The sequence below is a fragment of the Phyllobates terribilis genome, unplaced genomic scaffold (assembly GCF_046119375.1).
Source record: "Phyllobates terribilis strain yellow unplaced genomic scaffold, ASM4611937v1 Scaffold_2__4_contigs__length_985480577, whole genome shotgun sequence".
Classification (NCBI taxonomy): Eukaryota; Metazoa; Chordata; class Amphibia; order Anura; family Dendrobatidae; genus Phyllobates; species Phyllobates terribilis.
In genome coordinates, this window is record NW_027362762.1 from 192,155,638 (window position 1) to 192,178,893 (window position 23,256).

Below are 23,256 nucleotides of genomic sequence, written 5' to 3' on the forward strand. Positions count from 1 at the left end.
TCGTTCAAAAGTACAACTCGTCCCGCAAAAAATAAGCCCTCACATGGCCATATTGAATGAAAATGTAAAAAAAAGTCATGGCTCTGGGAAGAAGGGGAGCAAAAAACGAAAACGCATAAATGGAAAATGCTCCTGTCAGGAAGGGGTTAAACACCAAAAGCTGGGGGAGGGAAAAAAAGAATCTGTCCTCATGTGTGAGTGCAGTCTCCACATGACAGTGTGCCTAGACTCCCCAGCACACAGTTCGTGTTAGTTATGGTCTTCAGAGCTGAACTTCACTTTGTTCCACCGGCACAAACACTTTGAAAGGGTCAAATGGGGTTTGGGTCGGCCCGCCCCCTCTGACGTCACTCGGTGTCCTTTATAAGGGGGGGCAGATCGCGGCAGAGCTCCAGTGCGATCCCATCAGTCAGCGGCTGGCAGGCAGGACGCGCTCCTCAAGTCAGGTAACTGTGTGCAGCGCCATGCTCTAGCCCTGTGCGCCGAGGCTGAGCGCCTGTGGGGGGCGCCCTCCTCCATCGCCTTCTGAGGGCCCCTCTGGCGCCTGCGGGAGCGGTGAGGAGGCTGCAGCTCCGGGTGGAGGGACACGTGTGCGGCTGTCACAGGCGGGACGGGCAGGACTTGCTGGTTATGTGGTGACACCGCAGCTGCTGCGGCTTTGGAAGCCTAAAAGCTGCTTCTCCAGTTCTGCAATTACAGAGGCTGAGTGAGTGGGAGCCAAGAAGGGGTAGGACCCTGCTGCAGCCCCGGGACGAACCGGTCTCTTTCTCCCCCATCAGCCCCGGGACGGACCGGTCTCTTTCTCCCCCCATCAGCCCCGGGACGGACCGGTCTCTTTCTCCCCCCATCAGCCCCGGGACGGACCGGTCTCTTTCTCCCCCCATCAGCCCCGGGACGGACCGGTCTCTTTCTCCCCCCATCAGCCCCGGGACGGACCGGTCTCTTTCTCCCCCCATCAGCCCCGGGACGGACCGGTCTCTTTCTCCCCCCATCAGCCCCGGGACGGACCGGTCTCTTTCTCCCCCCATCACCCCCGGGACGGACCGGTCTCTTTCTCCCCCCATCAGCCCCGGGACGGACCGGTCTCTTTCTCCCCCCATCAGCCCCGGGACGGACCGGTCTCTTTCTCCCCCCATCAGCCCCGGGACGGACCGGTCTCTTTCTCCCCCCATCAGCCCCGGGACGGACCGGTCTCTTTCTCCCCCCATCAGCCCCGGGACGGACCGGTCTCTTTCTCCCCCCATCAGCCCCGGGACGGACCGGTCTCTTTCTCCCCCCATCAGCCCCGGGACGGACCGGTCTCTTTCTTTCCCAGTTCACCTCTGTAATGTGCTCTGTTGTTTGGGGTCTCCGGGGTCTTTGCTCCTTACAGCTCACACACTGCGGCTTTGTGCCAGTGTAAGGGATCCTCTCTTCTCATAGGCCACAATGTGTCCGCCCACTGTCCAGCACTTTAGATGTAAGCTGTCAGCTGTGACAAGTGTTGGATCTGTGGAGCTCTATCTCCTGCGTGTGAACAAGAAGCTCCCAGGGATATTGAAAATAGGACGTCAAAATAAAATCCTGCATGTTACACATTGTGGAGTGATCACCCAGTTATGTGACTGAGAGCTGTGGAAGGGTGAAACCAGATGGGGCAGGTGAACACTGGTGGCGAAACATGACTGATCACTCCCTAAGGACTTGTCACACTTGTTTTTTTTATGTTGATTTTTTTCCAGCTTTTGCTTCAAAATCTGCATCAAAACCACTTCAAATACTCTTTGAATAAGTTATTTTCCCATTGAGACCAATAGAAATAAGCCTATAGTTCATGGGGGGGAATCTGGCAATTCTTGATGTATTTCTGCTTTTAAAAACTAATCAGAATTTGAGCACTGAATCAATTGATGCAGAAATAATGTCCCCATGAATAAAAAGAAATAATTTTTGAAGTTTGTGTAAAAAATATATATATATACAGGGTGGTCCAAAAGTATGCGGACAGAAAGTGTAATAAAATGTTCCTGTGATGAGATAATCTTATGACTGTGCCCCTGCTGTGTACTGTGTAATGGCTGTGTCTGACCGTACAGGAACATGGTCTGATCATACCACATCTCCTGGGCAGGGGAGGAAACAAAAGAGTATACAGACATTACAGCAAGGGATCACAGCTGATTCTTTCTTTGAAGTAAAACATTGTTTAAAAACAGGCAGGGAAATGTTTTACCTCACGAAAAGAATCAGCTGTGACCCCAGCTGTAATGTCTGTATACTCTTTTGCTCCCCCTCCCCCCCCCCCCGCCCAGGAGCTGTGGTATGATCAGACCATGTATTTACTTATTTTTTAAATATGCTTTAAAAGTGTGAACATCCCCCTAATAAACTTGCATACCTATAGTTTTCATCGGACAGTTACTGCCTTACAAAACTAGGGCACAAAAGTTTTACATCAGTCAATTCCACCAAAATAAATAAATGTGTATATATCTCTATCTAGATAGAGATAGATATATCATACATACACACACATACACAGTGCTGGCCAAAAGTATTGGCACCCCTGCAATTCTGTCAGATAATACTCAGTTTCTTGCTGAAAATAATTGCAATCACAAATTCTTTGGTATTATTCTCTTCATTTAATTTGTCTTCAATGAAAAAAACACAAAAAGAATTGTCCTAAAGCCAAATTGGATAGAATTCCACACCAAACCTAAAAAAGGGGGTGGACAAAAGTATTGGCACCCTTTGAAAAATCGTGTAATTAACAGCACCTGTAACTTACCTGTGGCACCTAACAGGTGTTGGCAATAACTAAATCACACTTGCCGCCAGTTAACATGGATTAAAGTTGGCTCAACCTCTGTCCTGTGTCCTTGTGTGTACCACATTGAGCATGGAGAAAAGAAAGAAGACCAAAGAACTGTCTGAGGACTTGACAAACCAAATTGTGAGGAAGCATGAGCAATCTCAAGGCTACAAGTCCATCTCCAAAGACCTGAATGTTCCTGTGTCTTCCGTGCGCAGTGTCATCAAGAAGTTTAAAGCCCATGGCACTGTGGCTAACCTCCATAGATGTGGACGGAAAATAAAAATTGACGAGAGATTTCAACGCAAGATTGTGCGGATGGTGGATAAAGAACCTCGACTAACATCCAAACAAGTTCAAGCTGCCCTGCAGTCCGAGGGTACAACAGTGTCAACCCGTACTATCCATCAACGTCTGAATGAAAAGGGACTGTATGGTAGGATTCCCAGGAAGACCTCACTTCTTACCCCGAGACCTAAAAAAAGCCAGGCTGGAGTTTGCCAAAACTTACCTGAGAAAGCCTAAAACGTTTTGGAAGAATGTTCTCTGGTCAGATGAGACAAAAGTAGAGCTTTTTGGGAAAAAACATCAACATAGAGTGTACAGGAAAAAAAAAGAGGCATTCAAAGAAAATAACACGGTCTCTACAGTCAAACATGGCGGAGGTTCCCTGATGTTTTGGGGTTGCTTTGCTGCCTCTGGCACTGGACTGCTTGACCGTGTGCATGGCATTATGAAGTCTGAAGACTACCAACAAATTTTGCAGCATAATGTAGGGCCCAGTGTGAGAAAGCTGGGTCTCCCTCAGAGGTCATGGGTCTTCCAGCAGGACAATGACCCAAAACACACTTCCAAAAGCACTATAAAATGGTTTGAGAGAAAGCACTGGAGACTTCTAAGGTGGCCAGCAATGAGTCCAGACCTGAATCCCATAGAACACCTGTGGAGAGATCTCAAAATGGCAGTTTGGAGAAGGCACCCTTCAAATATCAGGGACCTGGAGCAGTTTGCCAAAGAAGAATGGTCTACAATTCCAGCAGAGCATTGTAAGAAACTCATTGATGGTTACCGGAAGCGGTTGTTCGCAGTTATTTTGGCTAAAGGTTGTGCAACCAAGTATTAGGCTGAGGGTGCCAATTCTTTTGTCCGGCCCTTTTTTGGAGTTTTGTATGAAATGATCAATGATTTGATTTTTGCTTCATTCTCTTTTGTGTTTTTTCCTTGCAAGCAAATTAAATGAAGAGAATAATACCAAAGAATTTGTGATTGCTATCATTTTCAGGAAGAAACTGAGTATTATCTGACAGAATTGCAGGGGTGCCAATACTTTTGGCCAGCACTGTATATACAGTCATATGAAAAAGTTTGGGCACCCCTATTAATCTTAAGCTTAATGTTTTATAAAAATTGGTGTTTTTGCAACAGCTATTTCAGTTTGATATATGTAATAACTGTTGGACACAGTAATGTTTCTGCCTTGAAATGAGGTTTATTGTACTAACAGAAAATGTGCAATCTGTATTCAAACAAAATTTGACAGGTGCATAAGTATGGGCACCTCACCAGAAAAGTGACATTAATATTTAGTAGATCCTCCTTTTGCAAAAATAACAGCCTCTAGTCGCTTCCTGTAGCTTTTAATGAGTTCCTGGATCCTGGATGAAGGTATTTTTGACCATTCCTCTTTACAAAACAATTCCAGTTCAGTTAAGTTTGATGGTCGCCGAGCATGGACAGCCCTCTTCAAATGATCCCACAGATGTTCAATGATATTCAGGTCTGGGGACTGGGATGGCCATTCCAGAACATTGTAATTGTTCCTCTGCATGAATGCCTGAGTAGATTTGGAGCGGTGTTTTGGATCATTGTCTTGCTGAAAGATCCATCCCCTGCGTAACTTCAACTTTATCACTGATTCTTGAAAATTATTGTCAAGAATCTGCTGATACTGAGTGGAATCCATGCGTCCCTCAACTTTAACAAGATTCCCGGTGCCGGCATTGGCCACACAGCCCCAAAGCATGATGGAACCTCCACCAAATTTTACTGTGGGTAGCAAGTGTTTTTCTTGGAATGCTGTGTTTCTTTGCCACCATGCATAACGCCTTTTTGTATGACCAAACAACTCAATCTTGGTTTCATCAGTCCATAGGACCTTCTTCCAAAAAGAAATTGGCTTCTCCAAATGTGCTTTTGCATACCTCAGCCGACTCTGTTTGTGGCGTGCTTGCAGAAACGGCTTCTTTCGCATCACTCTCCCATACAGCTTCTCCTTGTGCAAAGTGCGTTGTATAGTTGACCGATGCACAGTGACACCATCTGCAGCAAGTTGATGCTGCAGCTCTCTGGAGGTGGTCTGAGGATTGTCCTTGACTGATCTCACCATTCTTCTTCTCTGCCTTTCTGAAGTTTTTCTTGGCCTGCCACTTCTGGCCTTAACAAGAACTGTCCCTGTGTTCTTCCATTTCCTTACTATGTTCCTCACAGTGGAAACTGACAGGTTAAATCTCTGAGACAGCTTTTTGTATCCTTCCCCTGAACAACTATGTTGAATAATCTTTGTTTTCAGATCATTTGACAGTTGTTTTGAGGAGCCCATGATGGCACTCTTCAGTGGAGCTTCAAACAGGAGAACAACTTGTAAGTGGCCACTTTAAGTAGCTTTTCTCATGATTGCATACACCTGGCTATGAAGTTCAAAGCTCAATGAGGTTACAAAACCAAAAAAAGTGCTTTAGTAAGTGAGTAAAAAGTAGGTAGGAGTATTTAAAACAAGAAAATGATAAGGGTGCCCATACTTATGCACCTGTCAAATTTTGTTTGAATGCAGATTGCACATTTTCTGTTAGTACAATAAACCTCATTTCAAGGCAGAAACATTACTGTGTCCAACAGTTATTACATATATCAAACTGAAATAGCTGTTGCAAAAACACCAATTTTTAGAAAACATTAAGCTTAAGAATAATAGGGGTGCCCAAACTTTTTCATATGACTGTATATCTATATCTTTTTTTTTCGGTGGGGGGGAATTAAGTATTTGGTGAAAAGCAGTTGTCCCCACTCCAAATATAACCTCTTAATTTCCTTGCCCTTCTGGGTAATAGAGGGGAGGTCATATGTTCCCTTCCATTACTGATATAAAATCTTGAGGATTTTGTGGAATAGAATGGAGCTACAATTACAGACATGGCGCGTACACAAGCGACTGCTTCTTAATGTGGAGGTGTTTTTGCTATATATTTTTTTTCCTATTAGTATATAGTGGCTACAGATCGTAGGTTTGGTCACATAGACTCATATCTGCAGTCTGGTCTCATTCAAATAAATGGCCAATCTGGGGGAAGATGCACTTTGCAGCAGTTGATGCTCCGGACACATTTCTACCCTTTTAGTACTTAAATTATGAAACTTTTTATAATATATTGTTGCAGTTCTATATTTTTACCTAAGTATATGTTTAGATGCTGTAGAATTGCAGCAGATACATTATTCCTGGGACAGTCTTGTATACATGCTATAACACTTCTCCCAGCTGCTAGTTTGCCACATTTGTATCCAATCGCTGTAATCCTCTGTGAGCTAAACAGCTGGACTATCAGAAGAATGGATTGCATTACACTGGATACAAGCTCCTAGTAACTGTATGTCCCCATTTACTGATTGACAGTGTCTCCATTTTTGAGATCCAAGTAGTAAACTTTTTTCCCTCCATTGAAGCCAGTCTTTCTACTGCCCTTTGTGTAATTTACTTCCAGTTCTAATTTGTGCAGGCTAGTTGGGCAGTGGACATACCATTGGTGCAATGTGTGCTGCCGCACAGGGGCCCAGTGGGTAAGGGGACCCGCTGCCACCTCCAAAGTAGGTGGAATCGTATATTATGATGAGCTACTGGACTACAAAGGACCCTTATATTGTTGTACAGGGGCCCTCTTGTGTCTGTGTTTGCACCTGGGCTTGCCATCTGCAATCATGCGACTCGATTCACTCGTTCGATTGGGCTGTGATTATATTGATTTGATCAGTTACCTATTTAAGACCCTCCATAGTGCTTCCTTCTGGGCCAGGCATCAGTAATTACATTTTTTAGGGTGATGTACAGTCATGGCCAAAAGTATTGAGAATGAGACAAATAGTAATTTTTCCAAAGTTTACTGCTTCATTTTTTGTAATGGCAATTTGCATATACTCCTGAATGTCAAAGAGTGATCAGCTTAACAGCAATTACTGCACTTGCAAAGTCGATATTTGCCCAGAAAATGAACTTTAACCCCCAAAACACATTTCAACATCATTGCAATCCTGCCTTAAAAGGAGCAGCTAACATCGTTTTAGTGATTGATCCATTAACACAGGTGTGGGTGTTGATGAGGACAGGGCTGGCGATCAATCAGTCATGATTAAGTAAGAATGACATCACTGGACACTTTAAAAGGAGGCTGGTTCTTGGTATCATTGTTTCTCTTCAGTTAACCATGGTTATCTCTAAAGAAACACGTGCAGCCATCATTGCACTGCACAAAAATGGCCTAACAGGGAAGAGTATCGCAGCTACAAAGATTGCACCTCAGTCAACAATCTATCGCATCATCAAGAACTTCATGGAGAGAGCTTCCATTGTTGTCAAAAAGGCTCCAGGGTGCCCAAGAAAGACCAGCATTTCCAGGACCTTATCTTAAAACTGTTTCAGCTGCGGGATCGGACTACCAGCAGTGCCGAGCTTGCTCAGGAATGGCAGCAGGCTGGTGTGAGTGCTTCTGCACGCACTGTGAGGCGGAGACTCTTTGAGCAAGGGCTGGTTTCAAGGAGGTCAAGGAGATGGTCTATTCTCATCAGATCTATATCCACAGGTGTACACCACCAAAAATAATCATGTTAGATAGGGGGAAGGGGAAGTAGGAGAAGTGTGGATATATAGAAAAATGTAAATTTAAAATTCATAACCTTTATTAAATCTTAAAATATTTTAAGATTTAATAAAGGTTATGAATTTTAAATTTAAATTTTTCTATATATCCACACTTCTCCTACTTCTCCTTCCCCCTATCTAACATGGTTTCAAGGAGGGCAGCAAAGAAGCCACTTCTCTCCAAAAAAAACATCAGGGACCGACTGATATTCTGCAAAAGTTACAGGGAGTGGACTGCTGAGGACTGGGGCAAAGTCATTTTCTCTGATGAATCCCCTTTTCGATTGTTTGGGACATCTGGAAAACAGCTTATTTGGAGAAGAGGTGAGCGCTACCACCAGTCTTGTCTCATGCCAACTGTAAAGCATCCTGAAACCATTCATGTGTGGGGTTGCTTCTCAGCCAAGGGAATCGGCTCACTCACAGTCTTGCCTAAAAACACAGCCATGAATAAAGAATGGTACCAGAATGTCCTCCAAGAGGCACTTCTCCCAACCGTCCAAGAGCAGTTTGGCGCCCAAAAATGCCTTTTCCAGCATGATGGAGCACCTTGCCATAAAGCAAAGGTGATAACAAAATGGCTCATGGAACAAAACATAGAGATTTTGGGTCCATGGCCTGGAAACTCCCCAGATCTTAATCCCATTGAGAACTTGTGGTCAATCATCAAGAGACTGGTGGACAAACAAAAACCAACAAATTCTGGCAAAATGCAAGCATTGATTATGCAAGAATGGACTGCTATCAGTCAGGATTTGGTCCAAAAGTTGATTGAGAGCATGCCAGGGAGAATTACAGAGGTCTTGACGAAGAAGGGGCAACACTGCAAATATTGACTTGCTGCATTAACTCATTCTAACTGTCAATATAACCTATTGGTGCTCATAATATGATTGCAATTATATTTCTGTATGTGATATAAACATCAGACAAACACTAATAAAAACCAGAGGCCAGCAGATCATGTGAAAATATAATTTTGGTGTCATTCTCAATACTTTTGGCCATGACTGTATGTTCTGGTCAAGTTGGGATGCAGCACTTGGCAGCTTGATCCATACACGTGTACAGGAGACCAAAAAGTGCTTGACAAGTTCAATACATGGCAAGAATGGTGCCTGGACACTGCATTTGACCACCTAATTTTGCCTTCATCCACCAACAATGTGATGCAAGCAGTCAAATATATAGGATGGTGTAATGGAGGGGTGATATGAGAGGGCACAAATACTATAGCTTTACTGGGAGTAATGTTCTAATCTGTAAGAGACAAATGGCAAAAAACAGTTGTCCTTCTGAATCCTTATTGGTATGTAATCCGCATAGCTGTGACCAGTTTCAACCACTTCTGACTGTAAAACTGTTTATACCTGTGTGCTTTTCTTTGCTATATAAACAGCTTCCTCATAAAATAATGGTAATGTTGGTGATGGAGTACACTTCCTGCAGAATGTCAAGTACTCATCTAGTGAATATTGCTGGATGTATATTTCCCCTGTTAATATAGAAATTATGTAACGGACGTGTGGGCATGAAGGCCATCTTGACCTTGTGCTTTACTGCTTTCTCCTTCACTTTGTGGCAGTAAAATTGTTTGTTGGGGAAGGACCTACTGAGTCACAATTGTAAAGGGACCATTCAGAACTAGAAACCATGAAGCTACTGTTGTACGCTCTATTGGGCGGTTTCAACTGTCCTATCCTTATCTCCCCCTAACACCTGTCTATGGGAGCAGTCTCTATTCACATCAAGTGGTCACTAGCCCCTCCATGCATTATAGGACCAATGATTAATTTCTGTCTCTAATGCTCCCAGCTGATTCTGTTCCTGGCGTGAAGGTGTTGTCTTGATGAGCCAACCCCTTTATTATTGCTTTAAATATAGCCAGAATTTTAATTTGGCTGGAGCGCAGCTTGCCGTCTTGTTTCCTAGTTCTTGATGTTGTCTCAGTATTCTGTAGAGGGTGCGGTTCCCCTAATGCTTCTGCCACTGCTGATAAATGAATAAACATTTCTCCATATGTCTTTAACAAAATAAAATCTACATGGAAAGTACTTTCTTTACACTTCATTTTCCTACTATGTTGCAGCCTGTGTGTTACCAAGATATTCTTAAATTGTTAGTAGTTACGTTGATCATACATGGGGTAATGTGAGGGTTTTTTTTGTTTTTAAACACAAACTATAGATGTCTGGGGAAAGATGAATTCTTGGGTTGTTTGCCAAAGTTCTTTGGCAGTGAGCAGATTTTTACTCTCCAGAATGGGCAGAGAGGATTAGACATTCTTCCAAATTAAATCTAAAGGAGGAGACTAGGAAAAAGTGAGTAACTCAAAGAAAACCTATGGATAGTTGTATACTGGGCTTTCTTATAATTCAGACTATTATTTCTGAGAGCTCTATTAACTTGATAAAAAGAGCCCTGAAAAGCAACAGTTTTACTGAGACCTGAAATAAAGAATTTGGAGCAACATACCAGAGTCCATACATCTTTCAGCTATTCACTTCTTAATGGTCCTCTGCCTTGGATACCAGATTCAGATTGTCCATTACTTCCTGGTGGGATTGGCACCCATCCATTGAGGAAGCTGAACTTCCTTTTTTTTTTTTTTCGCAAGTAGTCTTGTTTTTCAGATTAAGGTAACTTTTTTTTTTTTTTTTTTTTCTTTTTGTAGAAGACAAGATTCTAATTTGATTTCTCTTACAGTGAGGTTTAATGATTTATTTTAAATGGAAATTTGTATGTACAAAGGAGTCCTAGAGACAATATATGTCAGCTGAATAATACAGTAGTTTGGCTGACTCCTCCATATACAGGTGCGCTTGCTCTGCCAAATGCTCCTGTGTTCTGAGAGCGCCACTGCCGAACTCCTCCAGCTTATCTCGCTGAGAGGAAAAGTATCGGCAGTTTAAAATCAGACATGCTGGATCCTTATTTCCCCACAACATCACCTGTCAGGAGAGTTGGGAGGTCCCCATACAGGGTTCGTCTAATGTGTATGGAGAACTTAACAGATGTTAGTCAAGGCTCCCATACACATTAGACTGTTCACTTATCAACGTTTGTTCAGCGTTTTTTTATGCAAATTTTCAGCTGCGTTTTGCAGTACCAGGAAAGTCTGAGATTTCAGAATTCTCTGTTCACACATCATGGCTTTTTTTTGGTTCATGACTTTGTGCTTTGCATGTTTTTTTGGAAAATAGAGCAGGTCACTTCTTTCAGCGTTTTTTCACCCATAGAAAGAAATGGGTGGTGAACAAAAAACGCAGGTAACTTTTTTTTGCAGCTTTTTTTTTTTTTTTTTTTTTTTTTTTTTTAATGCCAAAATAGAATGGTTTTTTTTTTCACTGAACTTTATGTACATGCATAAAAGGAGACAGAAGGAAAGTGGAAACAACACACCAAAAATCACCTAAACTGCAAGAGAAATCCTGAACAAACTTCCCTTGAGAGATCCGGCTTTGCTGCAGAAAATTGATGCCAAAAAAATCATTATGTCCCAATTTGTCTTTTTCCTCAATAACTTGGGTTTTGTGTTGTTTTGTTTTTTTCTCTTCCGTATTTAACATTAAGGGTGTGGGTTTTTTTTTTTTAACCTAATTCGGAATTTACGACTTCTCAAAATACCAACTGCAGCTTCTTTTTCTTGTTGGGAGTACTAAAATAAATATAACACACACACACACACACACACACACACACACACACACACACACACACACACACACACACACACACACACACACCTTTCTCTATCACACAGTTGAAACCAGAAGTTTACATACACTATAGAAAAATATTCATGGTTTTTCTCAATATCTGACATGACCTCCAGCAGACCACTAACATCCATGTGTCTGCTCAAACTGTCAGAAACAGACACAATGAGGGTCCGACGACCACAAGGGGGGTGCAGGGCGACTGGCATTTGCCAGAGAACACCAAGATTGACAGATTCGACATTGGCGCCCTGTGCTCTTCACACTGAGCACATGTGACAGGTCTGGAGACGCCGTGGAGAGCGATCTGCTGCCTGCAACATCCTTCAGCATGACTGGTTTGGCAGTGGGTCAGTAAAGGTGTGAGGAGGCATTTCTTGGAGGGCCTCCATGTGCTCGCCAGAGGTACCCTGACTGCCGTTAAGTACCGGGATGAGATCCTCAGACCCATTGAGACCATATGCCGGTGCAGTGGGCCCTGGGTTCCTTCTGGTGCATGACAATGCTAGGCCTCATGTGGCTGAAGTGTGTCTTTCTTGTCTTGAGGCATTTCCACTGAAGTTGGATCAGCCTGTAGTTTGATTTTACACTTTGATTTTGCGTATCTTTCCAAATCCAGACCTCCATAATAATTTTGATTTACAGTGATCGTTTTTATGTTTTATTGTTCTCAACACATTCCACTATGTAATGAATAAAGATTTGCAACTGGAATATTTCATTCAATGATATCTAGGATGTGGTATTTTAGTGTTCCCTTTATTTTTTTGAGCAGTGTATTTTGGATGACATTTTTTAGCGTTCAGCACAAAAAATGCAATCAGCTAAAAATGCACATTGAGACATAACGTTGGTTGTGGTTGTGTGTGTGTGGTTTTTGTTTTTTTTTTCTTGTTTTTATCCTCTGGTGCAATAAATGTTACTTTCGACATTATCGTTTATTACATCAGATCAGTTAGTGGTGTCTTATTTAGGCTCACTGTAACACTGCGTGTGTGGTAAATGATGTAGTGAAGTTTATGATACTGCAATTAGCCGCTAAGGTTATCAGTCCTCACTTGCGATAAGCAGTTATATTGATTCCTTGTGAACCATCTGATCTAAGCAAGGAGTTACACTCTGCCTCTCCTTCTGGAGGTATTCCAAACCTGTGGCTCATTCTAGGATTGTCAGTAGTTATCGGATGGTGTTTCCTTAAGCTGATAATTTATCTTGCCGTTTTGGTAAAATACAGTCTGCTCTGAAACGTTCCATTTGACGTGAGTACGCATTCTGCTCCTGAACTGGGAATGTCCTACAGTGAAGTCACATAGGGAGCTTATAACACCAATATTATGTGTATGCTGTTCATGTTTCATTTATCAGAAATCTAAGATGTGGTGTATCCGAAGACAACTGTACAAACGCCACTGAGCGAGCGCCACCTAAAGCTGACGATGGATAAGAAAGTTTAGCTTGATGAATGCTATTTTAAAACTTTACAAAGAGTTCACATTTGCTAACGACAGGATCTACAGCTTTAGGCAGAAGTTTCCTAGGTCTATGTAGCTGCTGTAAAGCATCTTTCTAAATTTTAACAGCAACTTGGTTAAGATTGTTGCTTCCATATTCATGTACAGAAAGGGAATAAAAATTTGAGATGTTAAATCAGACCATTTTTTTTATTTTTTTTGTTTTCTCTTTAAACCTAATAATTAAACCTAAATCTGTTTGCTTTTACTTTAGGGTAAACATGGCCCTACTATGCAGCCTGACCAAACCTCATAGGTAAGTGAGCAATCCATTTTTAATTATTAAATTTTTAGGGAACATATAGGGTCTGCATCAGATTTTCAATTTCTCTATTTTAACTATGTTTTGGGATACAATAGTGTAGACTTTTGCCAATGCATTACTTGTACTTGGACAGGACAGACCTGTGGCTAAAAACAAGTTGGCGCCAGGAATGACAAGGCAAACGTAGGACGCTCGCTCCATTTCGTTACCTCTGATGGGTGCCGTGATCAGTAGAGATCATGGCATTTGGTGTTCTCTAATCCTAGCCATTACAGCAGGCTTAGGGCTGTCAGTTGTTGCCACCGCACCTCAGCTGATGGAGTGGTTACATGGTGGAACCATGGTTTATAGAATCATGTTGTACAGATAGATCAACATACATACTTTATAACTGTCTCATGGTGCACTTAAAAGGTTACACGTAATGACTGCACATATGTTGGGCTTTGCTTACTTTTTGCTAGAACTTTCAGCATTAAATTCTGTCTGGGCTATGACATTACTAGTGTTACTCATTAAACAGGACAGTAATGTAGACTTCTGCTAACCTGTATGTTGAACGTGTACTCCCCCCTTTCTTTTTTTTTTTTCCGTGTGTGCAGTGAGCCTCTCAGCCCCATGTTTCTTATGCAATACTCAGCCATCTGCCCTATGTTGTGCCTCATCTCTACAAAATCTGAATGTGCAAGCAAAGACAAGTAGGAAATGAAGAGAAATGGCAATCCAGCATCCAGTAAAAACAATAGTGGCTTAAACAATCAAGACAGTACATGGGACTCCTGTCTCCAAGAGAACGAATAGAGCAGAAGTCAAGCGCACTTCTATTCCATTGAAGAGTGGGCTCTGCAGACCGTGTGGGGTTTATTTCTTTGAGGCAGTTTTACATAGAATCAACCTTAAGTTTTGCTTTAAACCATGAATCTGGAACAAGCAAAGCTTAAAGGGAATCGATCACCAGGTTTTTGTTAGCCCATCTAAAGGTAGCATAATATAGGGGCAGAGACCTCCAGTAATGTGTCACTTACTGGGCTGCTTGATATAATTTTGATACAATCACTGTTTTCTCTGCTGCGGATCTAGCAGACATCTGAATGAGCCCTGCATAAACCCACTCACACCACAGATTGGCAGCTTTCTGCCCATTTACAGTGTATACAGAAAGCTGCCAATCAGTGGTGTGGGTGGGGATATACACAGCTCACGAATATGGTGGACTACTTGGCAGCTGGGTTACTAGACTCTAGTGGTGGTCTGCTGATTAAAAGTGATTTTTATCAAAATTACAGCAGGCAGCCCAGTAAGGGTTGGAATCAGAGTCTCTGTCACTACATATATTTTATTTTCTTTGGTTACAGCTACGTTGGAGCCGCACACAAGACACAGGTCTGTCCTTTACATTTGTGAACAGATATTTTGCTTCCTACTTTTCTAGAAAGCTTCTGTTTTTCATCTTTCAATTGGCCATTTTTGGGAGGGGTGGCCTGATTTTACTGGTAGTATGAGGTCGCTAATGAATGTCAGCAGAGGAGGTGGCTCCTGATTGATGCGACAACGCACCAGCAGACCATTCTGGGATTTGTAGTAATCAGTAAACATTGGTGTGCACAGCACTGAAGCCATAATATTCACATAGTCAAGATGGTAGGGAGTGAACAAAAAAGTCTAAAATCTCAATGCAAAGGGAACAATGTACAATAAAAAAATGGGGAATACATGAAATGGAACCATAAAATAAATGATGATCCAAAATGTAGATTAGATTATTCAATATATGTGTATAATCAAATCTATTTATGGCAAACTAGGCTTGTCCTTTTAATTCATTACCCCATAAGATAACTATTTTAATGTAGTACAATGAAAGATAAGTTTTATTGACCTGCTAGAGAGGGGCCATGTCTAGCGATGCTTTGTCCCTTTTAGGTCTTTTTGGATTAGAGAACATTCCCTTCCCAGGTCATTCATCTCCATTTGTGGGGAGCGCGTTACTATGGGGCGTGCCTGACCGAAAATGCGGGATTTGTAGTTTCATCGTGCCGCGGTCTACCAGCGGGCCAGCTCTAGTAGACATTTGGTATTTGCTCGTCAAATATGATTAGGCTACAGGCCATATTTGTCCCACAGTCCCGAGTCTGACATGTATGCATTAGACCCTTGGTTGAAATTGCCAGCTTTTATCTGTGTGGGGCCTTAACAGATGTCTATGGAGAAAGGTGCAATCATTTTGATTCTTATTCCTTGTATATTTCATGTGTGTGGCTGTTTCAAGGTGAGGATAATACATGTTTAGCTATCAAACTACCTCTACATATTGTGTATGACAGCCTTTTAACAGCCAAAATGGACTTCATCTTTCAATACATGTTCAGTGACCATGAGCAAAGAACAAAAAGATGTTTCTAGAAATGTATCAGACAAAAAACTTGAACATTGTCAACTTCTTTCCAGATTCTGGCAGCCTGTAATAAGTTGCAAAAACAATTGTTACATTTCACCAGATTAATGGCTGTTTTGGTTGAAATCTTCCTTCTTGGTCAACTGTAGCATTGAACAAGATGCTTATTTTGGCACATTACTAGCCAATTTTGGCTAAAAGTAGGCAAACCTGTTTCCATGCCATTTCAGTATGTTTTTACATGCTGTATGTTGCCTTCCAGGTTGCAGAAGCAGATATTCATGTGTGTGCAAATATGTGCAGCCAGGAATGAATCCAGATGGATCCACAGCACAGAAACTGAGTCCAGAGCAAACAGCTGGAAATGGGGTACCACCACTGCAGGCGCTTTACTGGGATTGGGCTCCTTCCTGATCTTTGATACCCAACGGAAAAAAGTAAGTCTTCTTGAGATGATTTATAAAAGCAAATTTTGTTTTGGTGTTTTTTTTTTTTTTTTTTTTTCTTTATTTATTTTTTATTTTATTTTATGGGGAGTCATTATGAAAAAATACCCATCATGGGAGAGCAGATGCCTGGTGCGTTGCTAAAGGTGACCATATCCATTCAATAGTTGTTTAACAAGGGTCATTTCTCTTTGTTTTTTTCTCATGCACACATTCACATTAACCCCTTCATGACTGACTATTTTCTTTTAACAGAAAATTGTACTTTCTTCCCTTTTTCTAAGATCAACATTTTGCTTTCTCGAACATTGTTTCTCCAGTATTGACCTGGCAATATGATTCTTCAGGGCAAACACCGTGATGCCAAACTTATGTGAGGTTTTTTTTTTTGCGTATGTGTTCTGAATGGAAGAGGGTAAGCTGCTGCCAGACAGATTATTTTCTTAACAACAAAGGATTGAGTATGTTAAAATCCATCCTGCTCCATTCTTTTTCTCCTGTCCTCTATTGAGCACTCAAGACATGACATGGCGATCCGTTGTTGTCATTAATCACAGTTGGCTGATGTGTTAAGGTGGTTAGACCAACATGTGCAGCAAACATTCTCTGCTCCCCATGTAGGACAATGAGATTCTTGTTATGGACTTGCTTGTCCAATAGTTGCCTGCCTCTTGGAGGGACAGGCCATGCTATCACTCGTCACTACTTGTACAACTGTGTATATTCCTCATGTGTTTTGTATTTGCATTTTTAGGGAACTTTTACAAAGTTAAATGTTACAATTGAGACAAATGACTTATGGCTTTTCTCCATTTTCTTAGGCTGCTCTGGCAGAGTCTAAAAAAGAACCTGTCACTTCACATTTGTTCCCTCAGTATACAAGGCAGGATGTGAAGAAGCACAAAACTCCTTCTGACAGAATATGGGTTACTTATGCCGGAGAAGTATTTGACATCACAGATTTTGTGGATTTGCATCCTGGAGGGAACAGAATCTTGCTGGCTGCTGGTGGAGCTTTAGAACCTTTCTGGGCCCTCTATGGGGTTCACAAGAGTGAGCATGTCATAGAACTGTTGCAAGAGTACAAGGTGGGAGTGCTCAGCCCTGATGACAAGGAGCCACCACGTGATTTATCTGATCCCTACTCTGGTGATCCTTCTCGACATCCTGTTCTAAAGATCAATAGTCAAAAACCCTTTAATGCTGAGCCTCCACCTGGAATGTTGACTGAGAACTTCATCACTCCAAATGAGCTGTTTTTCAAGAGGAACCATTTGCCTGTGCCAAATATTAACCCTGATGAATTTCAGCTTGTTGTCGAGAGACCACCTGGAGCAAAGAGGGGTAAACCATTGAAACTGTCACTCAAAGACCTCAAGACCAAATTTACTCGACATGAAGTGACTGTCACTCTGCAGTGTGCTGGAAATAGACGCTCTGAAATGAATGCTATAAAACCAGTTAAAGGGCTAGATTGGGGTTCAGCAGCAATTAGTACAGCTCGTTGGGGAGGAGTATGGCTGAGGGATGTCTTATCAGATGCTGGCTATACCGAGGACTTGCCCAATGTGCGCCATGTTCAATTTGAAGGCTTGGATCAAGACATAACTGGAACAAAATATGGAGCATCCATCTCTTTTGGGCGTGCAATGAGCAAGGACTGTGAAGTCCTACTTGCCTATGAAATGAATGGTGAGGAATTGCCTAAAGATCACGGCTTTCCTCTGCGGGTTATTGTGCCAGGTGTGGTAGGTGCCCGGAACGTAAAGTGGTTGGGTCACATTATTGTAAGTGAGGAGGAAAGTTCCAGTCACTGGCAGCAGAATGATTACAAGGGCTTCAGTCCATCTGTGGATTGGGATACTGTAGACTTTTCCACCTCTCCAGCCATACAAGACCTACCTGTGCAGTCTGCTATTACAGAGCCACTTCCTGGAGAAACTATTGCCCCAGATCATGATGGAAAAGTTACCATCAAAGGATATGCATGGAGTGGTGGTGGGAGAGAGATCGTGCGAGTGGACGTGTCTCTGGATGGAGGAAAAACCTGGAAAGTGGCTGATCTTACTGGGGAGGAGAATAAGGGACCAACATGGGCATGGAAGCTGTGGAAATTGGAGGCAACTGTTCCTAATGAACAGAAAGAATTGACAATTACGTGTAAGGCTGTAGATAGCAGCTATAATGTGCAGCCTGATACAGTGGCCCCAATATGGAACTTACGCGGGGTACTGAATAATGCATGGCACCATATAAGCGTCACAATAGATAGAGATGAACATTGATCATTGATATGAAGAGGCGTTACTTCTTATGGACAGAGAAATGGGGGTCAAAAAAAAAACTTGAGACTTGTTACATTTTATTATTGTGTTAGATTATACCTTAGAATGATGCTTTTTACGGATCCTGATTACTTCCATTTATAAACTTGAATTATTAGTGTATACTGAAATTTAGTGTAATTTCATTTGTCAAGATAAAATAATTTTTATAGGAATCCTATAAAATCAGCTGCAACCTAAAAGAATCTTGTCTTTGCAACTGATGAGTATATAATTATTAAATTATGTGAATGTGTTTTGTATCATATACATTGACTGACCACTTTTGAGGTGGTTATAAAGTGCTTTGTGCCCAGGGAAGTGAAAATTCCTAAAATATGTAAAATTGTGGTTTGTATAGAATCACATACCCTGGCCAATAAACATGGTCACTTTAAGTGGATCCTTACTAGGTACGGTGGTTGCGTGGGATTACGCACACTGTGATGTTACATCAGTCTGCCAGCACTGCGGCTATTGAATATGCAACATATTCTAAATCCATAGACATTAATTTGGAGTTGGCCCACACTTTGCAGTTATCACAGCTCTCACTCTTCTAGGAAATCCTTCTACAAGTGTCTAAGGGAATTTTCTGCTCATTTATCCAGAAGGGAATTTGAGAAGTTGGCCACTAATTTCGGCTCTTGTTCATCCTATAAGCGTTCGATGGGGTTGAGGTCAAGGGCTCTGTGGGGACCAGTCAAATTCTTCCACACAAAAGCTAGACCAGCCATGCCTTCATGGACCTTGTTTTGTTCAATGAGGTGATATTTTTCAAACCGAAAATGGCCTTCAATTTATTCCCACAAAGTTGGAACCATATAATTTTTCAAAATGTCTTGATATTCCAAAGTACTACAATTTCCCTTAGCTTGAACTTTGTGGGTCCATGTGTTAGACCACTCTGACTCTTGACATTGTTCTTGGTAATGTAAGGCTTCCAAGCAGTTACTAGGTCATGAAGATCCTGGAGCACAGGTTTGTGCTGATGTTAGTGCAAGAGAATGTTTAGACTCTGCAATTGCTAAGACAGTAGAGCATTTGTGACTTTTATGCACTATACACCTCCGCTCTCATTGACCACACTGAGAAACTTCACATGGTGTGCCACTTATTGGCAGAGTTGCTTTGGTTCCCAAGCACTACCACATTTCAAGAATACCACTCACAATTGATCATGGACCACACTTAATTAGGGAGCTTTTTTAGAATGACTCATTCTTTTCACAAATATTAGAAAAGACGCTGGATTTTACACACGTGGCAAGGGTGAAAAGCTTGGGCTCAATGATTAAAAGGCGTCCCGTTACTTTTGTCCACAGAGTGTGTGACTGACTGGAGGTATAGACTAATAATTCTGATACTTCCACAGATATTCATGATAGAACAAACTGGAATACTCAAAATTTCCACCCAAAGTGTTCCTGGTAACCAAGACAGTGGGAAAATACTGATTAACTTAACATTGCATTTTTTTCTTTGAAGAAATGTAGAAGGGGGCAGAGAAGGAGTCATTTGTTGACTGCCTAAGCTTTGTCCTTTTTCTCTGCTGCGCTAGAATAATAAAAAGGAATAGAAGTTTCCTCTGCTGTGTAACGCACAATGTTGATCTGATTTAATCTTTCAAGAAGTATACTTGTCTAAAGAATATAACTTGGAATGACCAGTGAGGAAGTTCCTGAATAGTAGCTGGAAATGTTTCCAGCCTTCGTATACTAACCAAAATGTATTGCTATATTTATAGTAATGGCTAGTATTTTATACTTGGTAGATGTTGATCAACAAAGATCTTGAGATATTTGTAATACATTCTGATGTAAAGTTCCTAAATTCCTTAGATTGCATATTTTTAAAAGATAGTATTTTTTTGTATTTTATTTTGCTTTACATGTAAATGTCAGTATAATAAAATCTAATACAATAGACCAGTCCATGGTTTCAATTGTATTATGTGGCTGTTTTTCTTACACCTGGAGGCATACAAGGCTGTATATAGTGTTTGGTAAAGCTGTACAGGTTTAAAAATGTAATTGTTCAAGCTTTTGCACTGTTAAAATAAATAATATGTTGGATAACGCTCTTCACAGCAGAAAGTAGAAAAGATCCATTTGTGGTCTGTAGAAATTCTTCCAAAAATTAAATTGGGATGATGCAGGGGTCCACAGGGGCAAGTTTATATAATATGACATTTCTACACTGGTGTTAATGAACCATGCATTGGAGTAATGTGGAAAATGTAATAAAGGGGTTGTCCGATGTCTATATTGCCCTTTTAAGCTCTAACCACTTTTGTAGGAGTCCTGGGGTCCTCACTTATGTGTTCTCTGTTCCATGGTATATTTGATATATGCAGTGTATTTATAGAATACGGATTATGTATTTATCTATTTAATAGTATTTTTATTTGTATCCCTCTTCCTTGCTATATCTTGTAAACACATAAAACTTTCTCAGAGAATACAACACTAATATTCTTTTTCTGATACATTTCTAAGTTCACTTTCTGTTGTGCACTTGCCCCCTACCATTTTAATTAATATATAGCTTTTAATCTATATCAATAAAATTTTTATTTTTTTTGTCCTTTTTAACCTTTCTCCTTGTGTAACATTTCAGTAATTTTGCTTGATTATAAAGTTTCCTTACCTTCTCCCTATACCGCTAATTCCTACAACTAATTTTTATTTATTTTTCTTTACTTCCTGTGACGTTTCATTTGAACGATGGCCCTGCAGTCACTTCCTCCACAGCTTCAAGCACACAGTGAAACAGCATGTCATCAGAGGTGCGGTGCTGCTGTCCCTTGATGTCCTGTTTCAGGGGGTGATGGCAAATGTGACTGCACCTTCAGTAGCCACCACCCACTTAACTTGTGCCCAACGTCCGCTTCTTCAGTGGCCGCTGCCATAGTCCCTGCTTCTATTACATATTTTAGCAGTGCCGCCCAACAGCTTCAATCACCATCAAACTCAAACAAATCTTCAGGGGGTTGTGCTGATGTCACTACCCCCTGACGACAATTTGTTTGAGGGGGGCGGTGATAAAAGCAGAGAGGTGGCTCTGCTGTCACTCACACTGCTTCTATCACTGCCCCCTGATGACCTCTCATTTTGGGGAAAGAAACTGTGGCAATAGAAGCAGGTACTGTGCTGATGGCCGCCTTTGAAGATGCAGTTGCAGATTAAGTGTGGTGGCCACCGTAGTTGCGGTCATAGACTTGTTCTTCAGGTAGTGTTGAAACAAATATTCACAGCACATATGCTATTCTTTCCTCAGTATGGTGACCAGGTCCTTGGTAGATACAGTTGAAACCTGAAGTTTACATACACTATATAAAAAGACATATATTTCAATATCTGACATGAAATCAGAATAAACCTTTCCTGTTTTAGGTCAATTAGGATTACCATATTTTTTAATATTTGCCAAATGCCAGAATAATGAGACAGAGAATGTTTAAGGCATTTTTATTACTTACTGCAAAGTCAAAAGTTTACATACATTTCATTAGTATTTGGTACCATTGCCCTTCATGTCAGATATTGAGAAAAACATACATATGTGTCTTTTTAGATAGCGTAAGTAAACTTCAGGTTTCAACTGTATAGATCGACAAGGATGATCTCCTCCTATGTAGAAACAGGTGGTCAGTTTTCCTTAAGTCACTGCAAAAGTCCCTGGGAGGGGGTAGGAGGGAGCAGCTGGGTCAGGAATTGAAGAGGGCAGTAGCGTAGCTACTGGGGGAGCAGAGGGTACAGTCGTCCCGGGGCTCTGAGGGGCCCACCTGGAGCTACGCTGCTTTTAACTGTATATGTGGGCCCAGCGCACCAATACAGTTAAACTCTCTAGCAGAGCTGGGAGATACTATCCCTGCACTGCCACGCCGACGCTGTCATCGCATGTAAAACTGTATTGGCATCCTGGATGAAAAGTTATCAGTTGTTTCATTCAAGCCCAGACAATTTTTCCACTTTCCACTTTTCACTTTTTCCTTTCCTTCTTCCAAGAGCAATTACCTTTTTTTTTTTTTTTACATAGCTGTACGAGACTTTTTTTTTGTAGTTTTGAATCGCACCATTCACTTTACAATGTACTGAAAAATAGGAAAAAAAAATCCAAATGCGATGAAATAATGGAGAGAAAAAAAGCAATTCCAACATTTTACGGTGTCCATTGCGTGGTAAAAAAAACAACCACGATACGATTTTTCAGGTCAGTATAGCAATACAAAATGTGTGTGTGTTGAGCATAGCGACATTTACAAGGGACGGGCAGCGGGTCGTGTCATTCTATCTGCCCATTGGCTCTCCTGTGACATGATCGCAGGGCGTCGATGGGTTGCCATGACAGCGAGGGGTCTGCTGAAGATCTCTGTGCCTGTCATGATGATACGCCTGTGCAAGCAAACTCGTGGCCAGTGTTTATAGGAGACTGTGATTTTAGCTATTTACAGAAATACTTTGGCATTGCTGTATATAGCAGAAGTCAGGGGCAAACATATCGCCGATGCAGCTGCACCAGGGCCCAGAGGTGGAGGGGGGCCTGCCATACCCAGCGCCTACTTCAGCTGGATGTACCTCCAAGGATGCACATTCAGCTGAAATGTATTGTGGCGCAAGGAGCCAGAGGCTGCCAGCTGGGGGCGCATGGCAGTGACGCCGGTGTCAGCTGCAGGCTCCCGCACTGGCTGTAGAAGAGGACCCCAAACACCGTGGATAAAAGTGAGTGGTATCGTTTTGTTTTTAATTAATTACAAAACAGGGCACATAGCAGGATGTGGGACATATATACGAGGATGGGGCATAAATATACCTGGATGGGAGATGCGTGTACTTGGATGGGTTACATTATCACAGGATGGGAAACATGTGTACCTGGATGGGGCACATT

The 23,256-nt window shown here is 41.8% G+C and overlaps 1 protein-coding gene across 2 annotated transcripts; it reads left to right on the top strand.

Annotated features, from left to right (window-relative positions):
* The first annotated feature begins 331 nt into the window (after positions 1 to 331).
* Positions 332 to 20,291, top strand: SUOX (sulfite oxidase). Of its 2 annotated transcripts, XM_073663717.1 has the most exons (5): positions 392 to 446; positions 13,148 to 13,189; positions 14,554 to 14,581; positions 15,856 to 16,030; positions 16,861 to 20,291. In XM_073663717.1, the coding sequence occupies exons 4-5, from the start codon at positions 15,875 to 15,877 to the stop codon at positions 18,322 to 18,324; spliced, it is 1,620 nt and encodes a 539-aa protein (XP_073519818.1). In that variant the 5' UTR covers positions 392 to 446; positions 13,148 to 13,189; positions 14,554 to 14,581; positions 15,856 to 15,874; the 3' UTR covers positions 18,325 to 20,291. The 2 variants fall into 2 exon arrangements, with proteins under 2 accessions (XP_073519817.1, XP_073519818.1); XM_073663716.1 differs by lacking the exon at positions 14,554 to 14,581 and having other exon boundaries at positions 332 to 446.
* Positions 20,292 to 23,256: the final 2,965 nt, after the last annotated feature.